Here is a 9,033-nt window from a genome sequence, read left to right as displayed (position 1 = left end):
GGGGGGGGGGGGGGGGGGGGGGGGGGGGGGGGGGGAAGAAAAAAGCACTATAATTCACTATAATTCTATAATTGCAATTCAGTTATGCGTTCCATTACTTCGCAATCATTTACACACAAGACAGCTTGCATTTACTGATCCCTCCCCGTCTATCTCACTGCCCATACAGCAGAATCTGTATATCTTTTATCTGTTGGAAGATGGATTTGCTGTTAAATTCTGGAGCACTCAGTCTTAAACAGACAAATGTGGTCAATCATCTAATTGAGATCATACAAGCTACAGAAAGGCCCAGAATCAAAGACTCATCTGGGTAAGGTTTTCTACAGTCACTAGAAATAATCTCTTTAAAGTGAAAGCCATCCTCATGGCACTCTTAGGTAGTACAAAGGTAGAAAAAATAAGAACAAGCCAAATGGCAGACTTCTGAGACTCTAACTTATGCTAATTAACAACTTTCACAAAGGCAGCTGAAAACATGTATTTGAACACAAGGCTTTCAACATGCAGACTTGGATCTACCCACAATATCTTATCACCCAAAGTTAGGTATTTGTCATTTCAGCTACTTAGACAAAAGACATAGAGAAAAAATGTTACTAATTTTTTTCCCAATGGGCCTAAAAAAAGAAAATACTACATCAAGTCTGAAGAAGATTTTAAAGTATAACTCCATGTACAGTTTAATGACAGTTTTATTTGCATGGAAGTACCTTTATGGAAAAATAAAACACTGTGCAAATGTTAAGTATTTAGTATCTCAAGCAACTTAAAAACATACCTTCATAGACACTGTCTTGTTTACCTATTAAATCAGGAGCCTGGCCTTTGTACCTGTATGAAAAAGTGACAAAAAAACCTGAATGGCTCTAATATTTTACATATATGCATAATAATTTTAAACTTAGTTTAGTATTAAATTACTCTACCGTTAGGTTAATATATATAAGATTTCTGGAAATGACTAGTAACAGAGAAATAAATAAAAGGGCTTCTAAAAGTGTCTGTGGAGGGGGAAAGCATTTTGCAGTACTAATGTGAGAAAGGCCCATAAAAATATCATAACTGTCAGGCAAAATTGAAAAAGAAGTTTTCAAAAATCAACAAGAGTAGGCAACATACCAAGAAATAATTCCTCATTTTTCATTTAAAAAATAGAAATATCAAGACAACCTTTTTTCTAAATATGCATTTGTTGAATACAGAGAATAGTTTTAAGCCTCAGTTAAAATAAAGAAATGCAAATTCTGCTAGGAATTTTTATTTCTTCAATCAAATTCCTAAAATGCTGATGCTAGTAAACATTTTAAATTTGTTTCCTTTCTTTACACTGAGTATTCCACTGTCTTGTATTCCTGTACCTTTCAGAAGTTGATGCTTTAGATTTACTCTTCAGAGCTAAGTATTTCTCTCTGCAGATGCCGCACAATAAATAGTAAGGATTTCCGCTTCCACATTCGCCACCAAACCAGCCATCTACGTAAGAACCATTGCTACGATAGCCCTGGCGATTTGCACTGCGACCACAGCCTGGGTGGTTTCTTTTCATGTGTTGATTGAAGCTGACAACACTGGATTCACACAGTTCACAAACCACTACTTCTTCTCTGTCTTCAGATTCACAAACATGCTGCATATTAAGATTTTCATATGTTACTTGTACAGAATAAATATCTTCACATTGATATAAAATACGCCAATATTCTTAAGTGGGTGTTCCTATCCATTTCTGTTACACACACAGAGTGATATTTATATGGTTAACTTGCACTAAAGCAAAGCAGAAATAGGCAATTTGTGACATAATGAAGAACAGACCATCTCAGAACAGGAAAAACATTGAGAAGTAAGGTTTCAGAGGATGAGATTTTCCTATTTCATTCCAGATCTGACTCAAAACTCTTGACAGTGTAACTTTTCACATATAACTCTGCTAGTTCACATTCAATGCTGTCTTTAAGCTACCTGGATCTCCGCAGAACTTGACAGAGACGAGGATCCAATAAAGAAAAAAGAATCCTATTTTTTCAGAACATTCAGACTTTACTGAGCAACAATAATCATAATTTGTGTCAACAAATGTTTTGTCTGAATATAAAGTTTATTTTCTATAATTACATTTCTCTCCTAAGTCAGTAACTTCACTATGATGTTCCAGTGAAACAAGCTCTGAAAAATTCAACATGCATGCTGAAACTTGCTTCCGTATCAGTCAGGTAACATCGTAATTAGGAGATTAAATTTTAGTCTTGTTGTTGCTTGTCTAATTTGTCATGGATAATCCAAAGATTAACAAGCAGATGTTACACTTCTTTTCCATCTTAAACGTATTTTCAGTGGGCTATACAACAATTGAGTGAGGACTGTTACCACATCCTTCCCAGAGAATGAAAGACATGACATGACTAAGTTAAGAAAAACTGATTTAAGTGCAAATTATGTTGCTACAGATCAGATTAGGTTATTATTACTATTATATTATTGAAATAGAACAAACATTTACAACTGTGTGCGTTATCTCACACAGCTAAGCAAAGCAATCTGGAATACCTACTTGATTTCTAAACAATATCGTCAAAACAACAACTATACTAGTTCTGTTCTCATCTCTCAGGGGAGGGAGAAGAAAATCTATGTACATGTAGAGCAAGAAACACAAGAAAGTTATTCTTGATCTAAAAGTAAAGCTCAAAGTACAAGAAGATTTTAAGCACTGCTGGCATTTAGTAAGACATTGTCAAACAGGCTATAAGCATATGCACGTTACTTTAAATTTTAAAATATGAACATGCAAAAAGCAGTAAGTTAAAGCAGCCCCCGCTGCAGTCACACACACCCAGGTAGGCCAATCCAGTACCTCTGGGATCCACATTCCCAGAATATCATTATCACTAGCCAGGTCTTGCCCAAACATAGCTTCCATTGCTTCATCGTCAAGGTCAATTTCCAATTCCTCGTCTAAGTTGAAGTCATAAAGCGCTCCTGGATCTTGCTGCAAAGATATCCCTTCTCTTCGACTCTGATTCCTGTGAGCCTGTACAGAGCGGTATAATCCCGCTCAAGTTAAAAAAAAAAAAAAAAAGTACTTTTATTTTGCATGTCAAAGATGACCATACTTTCAACTTCCTTTTACTTTGTTTTTAATTCTTCTGCTAAACATAATCTACTTAATACCACATAAGACACTTAAGTTAAACATACACTGATCATATAAGTGAAGGCGAGTTTTGTAACTTTCATGCTAAGTACTGATCCCTCTCCTCTTCATGCAATGGATAAGCAAAGACCTTGGAAGTCTTTCAGTATACTTACCAGCACGTGCTAGCAATGTTCGGGCAGCTAAATCAAATTTGTGTCTTCTTGTTACAGCTGACCGACTTCTAGAAGGAGGTCCACTTGCAGAAGCTGCATTATCCACATGATCCATATTATCAGGGCTACAAGAAGTTGTAATTTATAGGTAAATCAAACCAAGTTTTAAACAGACACATACAGTAAGGAAAAATACTAAGACCATATTTATTGGCTTTTTTTTTTTTTACTCTCTTACACAGAATGAAAAAAACGGGAATTTGTAATTCAAGAATTTTCAGTTCCATTGTAGCACACATTTAGTGTCTTTTTGACTGAGGTTTACCTCAAATTACATGCAGCAATGTCAACACGTATTTGATGCTTCCATAGTGCCTAAGCACTGCAGAAATTTTGGAAGAACACTCATTTTATGCTGTCAGCGTTAACTACAGCTCGAATTAGGTTTCTTCTCCTTTTTAAGGGAAATAAAATCAACATTGCTGTTGTAACTGCCTCAGTTATTCCCTGTTTTGCCCCAGATCTTTTACAGAACATGAACTTAAGTTACTTAGTAACACTTGCTGCTTAGTTTATTTCTCCTAACCAAAATCTATGAGTCCTCCATGAAATGACAGTTTACCTGGGACAAAATAACTGAGGAAGCTTAAAAATGCATATATCTCAGTAGGATCAAGGAAATCTGGAAAAAAGTGTTCTCAAAATACATCTTGGAATTGCCATCCTCCCTATTAACAAAAAAGGTTGTATAATTTCTAATAGGTGTCACTTAAAAAATATAACCACTACTTTTAGGATTCAAAACAAAAGAAAAACAGATCTAAGGTTGTGAAGGTGACTGAGAATGTAAACTTGAATACAGTTTCATCCCCTCTGGACAAGCCAAGAATTAATTTAAAAATGTAGAAAAATACATGTTCATGAATACACTGAAGAAAAAAAAATTACTCCAATAATGTTTTGCTTTATTACTCGGTCTTTTAAGTAAAATATAAGCTATATGCCCTCATTTTTTTCATTCCTCCTTCCTCTTTTTTTTGATGGAAGGATGCTCAGTTACATTCTTCCCCAGTTCTGTGGACAAACAGTACTGGAAAATAAATGCACCATGTACATCTAATTTAACTGCATCTTTGCTTTTATTCATCTTGTAACAAAATTCAGAAGTGACATGACAAAGCAATGTTCTGTCAGCAACACTGAACTTGTGAGATTTTCAGTTTCAGCAACAGATTATAAGCAATTAGAAGAAAAATACATTTCACCTTTCACTAAAGCCTTCCTCCATTTCAGTGGCATCAGCAGAAGGAATATCACCTGGTGACTGTAAATAACAATGATCACCAGATTTTCCACCACTTCCAGAGACTATTGTCCCATGTCGTGAATCTACAGTCCCTTCTGACTGGGGCTCTTCATCATCTTCATTTCCAGGGTGCTCTATCATCCACATGGCCAGCACTGTGATATTCTGTGCATCTGCTTCTCCTCTGGCACCTGAAAGCAGGAAAACCACTTTAGAATTGTATTATATCATTCATGGTGGGGAAAAAAAAAAGTTTTTTCCCTATAAATGGTTATAGAAATTAAAAAATAAGTATTCCATTGGAAAAAAAGTGTTTCACATTAATCTAATTTTTCATTTTAAACAGATATTAGTTATATATTACCTGTAGCTTCCATAGCTTTTGCTATTTGCCTGAGGGAGAACCCCATTTCTAACAATGGAACAGCAATGGCAGGAGGAGGAGGCGATGTTGAAAGTCGGCTGCTTGGATCAGACAAAGCTTAAAAGACAAAAAAGGTTAAATGTAAAGGGCATAAAACTTTCTTCAGTATTACCTTACTAGCCCTTACTTTGATATATTAGCTTCATATAGGGGAAAAATTGCTCCTAACAACTTTCCTTTCTACTACTTTCTACAAAGTAAGATACTTTCTGTAACGAACCCAGACGGTGTTCATTCTTATTAGTAATGTATATAACGTAAGCCTCTGTTTAATCAAGTAGATACTGACGATATTCAAAGAACTACTTCTTTTAAGGTATTTCTAAGAAGTTTATTCCCATTTAAAAACTTTTCAAATTATCTGATTTATACTTAGGTAGACTAGATAAAAGTTATCCTTGTCCGAATCATCAAGATTCCTGAATGTTATGAAATCACACCAATACATGTTCCTCTTAAGGTACAGAAAGAGACCTCAACTAAGCTGGCAACATATCTGAAAAATCTCTTTGCAGATGATGGCTATATTTCTGTGCAAGGAGTCTTTCAAGGGACTCTAAAAAGGTCAGTTACTGCCCCAAAACCACAGTTTCCTTTTCTGCCAGAAAAGTGACGTATGATCAACAAAGGTATCAACAATGTAGTAACAAACACTGTTGTAAGGACAGGAGCATGACTAGAAGCAAGCCATCTCATAAGAGAAAAAAAAAAAAAGAAAAAGATGTGTGAAACTGAGCAGAGAAGTTGCTATGCAACAAATGAAACAGCTAAAAGACCCAACTAATAGCATGGATGTAAGAGCAAGAATAAAAAGTTGTATCAGTGAGAAATTTTAAAGCATGGTCTTTGTTTCTCAGTACTGAGCATGAAATTTGGAAAATATACTTCGACTGAAGTCTCTTCTGTTCATTTAATACAAAACACATACACATAGATTTATATTTTTCTTTTTAGTTTTATCTCCTTCGCATCACAATACTGATTTGTGCTCTTTAGAATCTCAAGATTCTCATGCAACAGTTTGCTCAGCCCCTAGCTATTCCATTCTGTATGTACCCTGGAATAAAGCAACTTTCTGTTTTGCGCAGTACAGTGCAAGTAGTAATAAAAGTTTTATGAACAAAAGCCTCCCATCACATGATTCAAGACAGAAGCATGAGGAGCCCATGAAGGTTGGAGAGACCCTTCTATCTTGTTAAACAAGATTAACTGGAAAGAGCTATACTGGTGTATGTATCATAAAATGCACCAATTCCTCTTTTCTGTGTGATATATGGTCCAACAAAAGCTAGAAAATTAGTGCACTAAATGGCGCACAATCAAGGAAAGAAGCCCAAACCATAATAACATTTTGAAGTAATTACCAATTATACTGCATTTTTGTTTTATAGATGTAGTTTGCAATCCATTCCATAGCTTTTAAAAACTAATTTCATTCGCTTGATAAGGTCTAGAGCTAGACAAAATCTACAGCTTATGGTCCTAAGACAGTCATTAAAAGGTTTTCAACAATGCTTTGCATGTTAGGTTGCTTTAAAAAGAAATTCTGTTGGTTTTCAATGTCTTAAAAACTACACTGAACTTCTGTGGAATTACTACCTTGGCCACATTTCTGTTTATACTGACTTCAAGTTTACCTGTACGATTGGCAGGCCTCGCAGACTGGGAATCAGGAGAAGTCAAACTTTGTCTCCTTCCAACTTCATCTGAAGGAGATGTTGGTAAAGAAGATATTGGAGGAGTCTGAGCACGTCGTGCTGGAAGTACAGTTGTAGTAGGATAACTGGAGAACATTTGCCTTTAAAAAAGAACAATATACATTTATATCAAAAAAAGCTATGGTGAAAAAGGTGAAAAAGAAATACGTCAAATTAGAGTGTACTTGGCAAGTCATACTTTACAGCAATTGAGTTTCATAGGGGTAAAGTGCAATACATACACTGAGGCAGGCAGAAAAGCCCTGTCAGAACAGGCTCATTCCTACCACCTTTGCCAGGGAAGTTAAATTCTAAGTATGTACCTAAAAAATCCCTCCACAGACCAAGAGCTGACCTAGGAGATAAAAGAAAAGTAAACACTCTTCCCATTTCCCCATATTGATCAGAACTAGTAAATCAGGCAAGTATTTTACTTCCACTGTCCTCGTAATAGGACATTGCTCTGGCTTCCGTCAAACTACATCTGCAAAACCTGTAAGAACAGAGGTCAGATACACCAACAGAATCAATAAACTTAGGACAGGACGCTATTTAGTGTAAAGCAGATTTCCTTCTAAACTACAAATAGCCGCTGTAGATAAACTAGCTTTATCTTACTTCCATTTCAGTACGTGAGGGTAGGATGAAACAAGGTCTTAGCTTGCAGGATATTGCCTACAAACTAAGATCTACTCTAGTTTGAGAATCAACAACTATGTGTTAAAAATACAGAATTTCAGAGATTTGTAATTTAAACTATTCCAAATAAACATGAGAACTGAAGGGGACCATAAGGAAGGTATTTTCTTCTGTCTTGAAGAACTCAGATGTTAGGTATATATACAGTGCATGTTAAAAGCTTAACAATTTTTTATTTCTAGTAATACGTGTTCTGCAAGGCAAAGTAACAAATTAAACTCTGTCAGTAAATACTATAACATTTTTAAAGGGTTAGACTGCTAAAGACATATATTGTATATAAACCGCACAACTGGTTCCCTACACCCACATAGTCATTTATGCTGAAAATAAAGATACTTTACCTAAGAAGACTGAGAGGCATAACACCAGGCGATTCTGAAGCTGGAACGGTTTCAGTATCAGTTACTGGAGTTGTAGCAGTGGTAGTATCCTCCAGAGAGCTGCTCATGAAAGATGTCGTGCTAGAAGCAGAAGGGCTGGTTGTAACTGGTGTTTGGGCTTGCTGAGACTGATCACCTTCTTCTACCTGTTGATCTATTTCTGCAACAGAAAAAAAAGATGTTACAGGAACATTAAGATATTTGTGTAGAATAAAACAGTAGCTGTGGCTAAACTTTCCAAAATAATTATTTAAAATTCCTCCCAAAGGGGTATGCAGAAATGCACATCGTACAAATACTGCTTTCAATAACTCATGGACTTACGTAAAGAAATCAGTCTATTGGCTCTTGCTGTTGTCATACTAATACAAGGTAAATAATAAACAAGTCTTTCCGGATCATAACAGAAACCATTTACTTGGTTAGATCTTAGGATATTTAGATTTGGAGATTTAGATTTACGATTGTAACAGTTAGGATTATTCTCTTAGGCAAAAGGGAAAGAAGTCTCAGATATAGAAATATATCTGATGAACTAGAAAGCTACTTTTAACTCAACTGTGTATGTAACAGATTTTTAAAGAGGGGTTTTTTGTTGGTTTAGAAGTCCCTAAGACAGTAAATAACCAGACAGTGCAGTAATGAGCTTTAATATTTTAGATGCTTTTTTCTTTATTTAAACTGATTTAGATGGTTTCCCTGTAGATACAGACTGTAATACATGTATTTTTAAGAAGAAAGGAATGATATATGATAATTTTTCTTCAGCTTCTGTTAGTACAGTGCCAAATATATCAGAAAATAAAACCCCAAAACCAAAACCCCACAACTGATTTAGAGGTTTTCACAGACAGAAACACAGGTTACTTACACCCTGAACATACACATGGCTCAACATAATCTGTTAACACAACTCCATACAGCCATATTTAACAACAGCGAACTTTATGATATTTACATCACACGCACATCCTTCTGACAAGCATATACAGAACTGCTTATTTTTAAAAAGTATTAAAGACAAATCAGAAACTTATATTTCTGATTAACTGATATGCATTCACTTTTTATTAAAATAAATAACTGGGGAAAAGACAAAAAGTCAGTATTATATCTACAAAACGGTAAAATATGTTTGTAAAATTTCTCTGTCCAATTAAGATTCCTTCAAAGTATAACCACCAAAAAATTACAAGATTATGTTATTTGTAT

At 35.2% G+C, this 9,033-nt stretch overlaps 1 protein-coding gene across 7 annotated transcripts in view; it reads right to left on the bottom strand.

The window, feature by feature from the left end:
* The window catches only part of HERC1 (HECT and RLD domain containing E3 ubiquitin protein ligase family member 1), an 82,044-nt gene that overhangs the window by 27,676 nt on the left and 45,335 nt on the right, over positions 1–9,033 (bottom strand). For 6 of the 7 annotated variants that reach the window (XM_026855671.1, XM_026855673.1, XM_026855675.1 and 3 more), the window contains exons 38-45: positions 7,783–7,981; positions 6,680–6,840; positions 4,983–5,099; positions 4,578–4,809; positions 3,313–3,437; positions 2,837–3,057; positions 1,362–1,630; positions 782–834 (exon numbers count right to left, since the gene is read on the bottom strand). In XM_026855671.1, coding sequence (XP_026711472.1) covers positions 782–834; positions 1,362–1,630; positions 2,837–3,057; positions 3,313–3,437; positions 4,578–4,809; positions 4,983–5,099; positions 6,680–6,840; positions 7,783–7,981 — 1,377 coding nt within the window. The remainder of the gene's footprint in view (positions 1–781; positions 835–1,361; positions 1,631–2,836; positions 3,058–3,312; positions 3,438–4,577; positions 4,810–4,982; positions 5,100–6,679; positions 6,841–7,782; positions 7,982–9,033) is intronic. The other variant, XM_026855674.1, reaches the window with a different exon arrangement.

Source organism: Athene cunicularia (assembly GCF_003259725.1).
Source record: "Athene cunicularia isolate RWA chromosome 10 unlocalized genomic scaffold, athCun1 chr10_part1, whole genome shotgun sequence".
NCBI lineage: Eukaryota > Metazoa > Chordata > Aves > Strigiformes > Strigidae > Athene > Athene cunicularia.
This window is presented reverse-complemented; position numbering and strand designations above follow the sequence as displayed.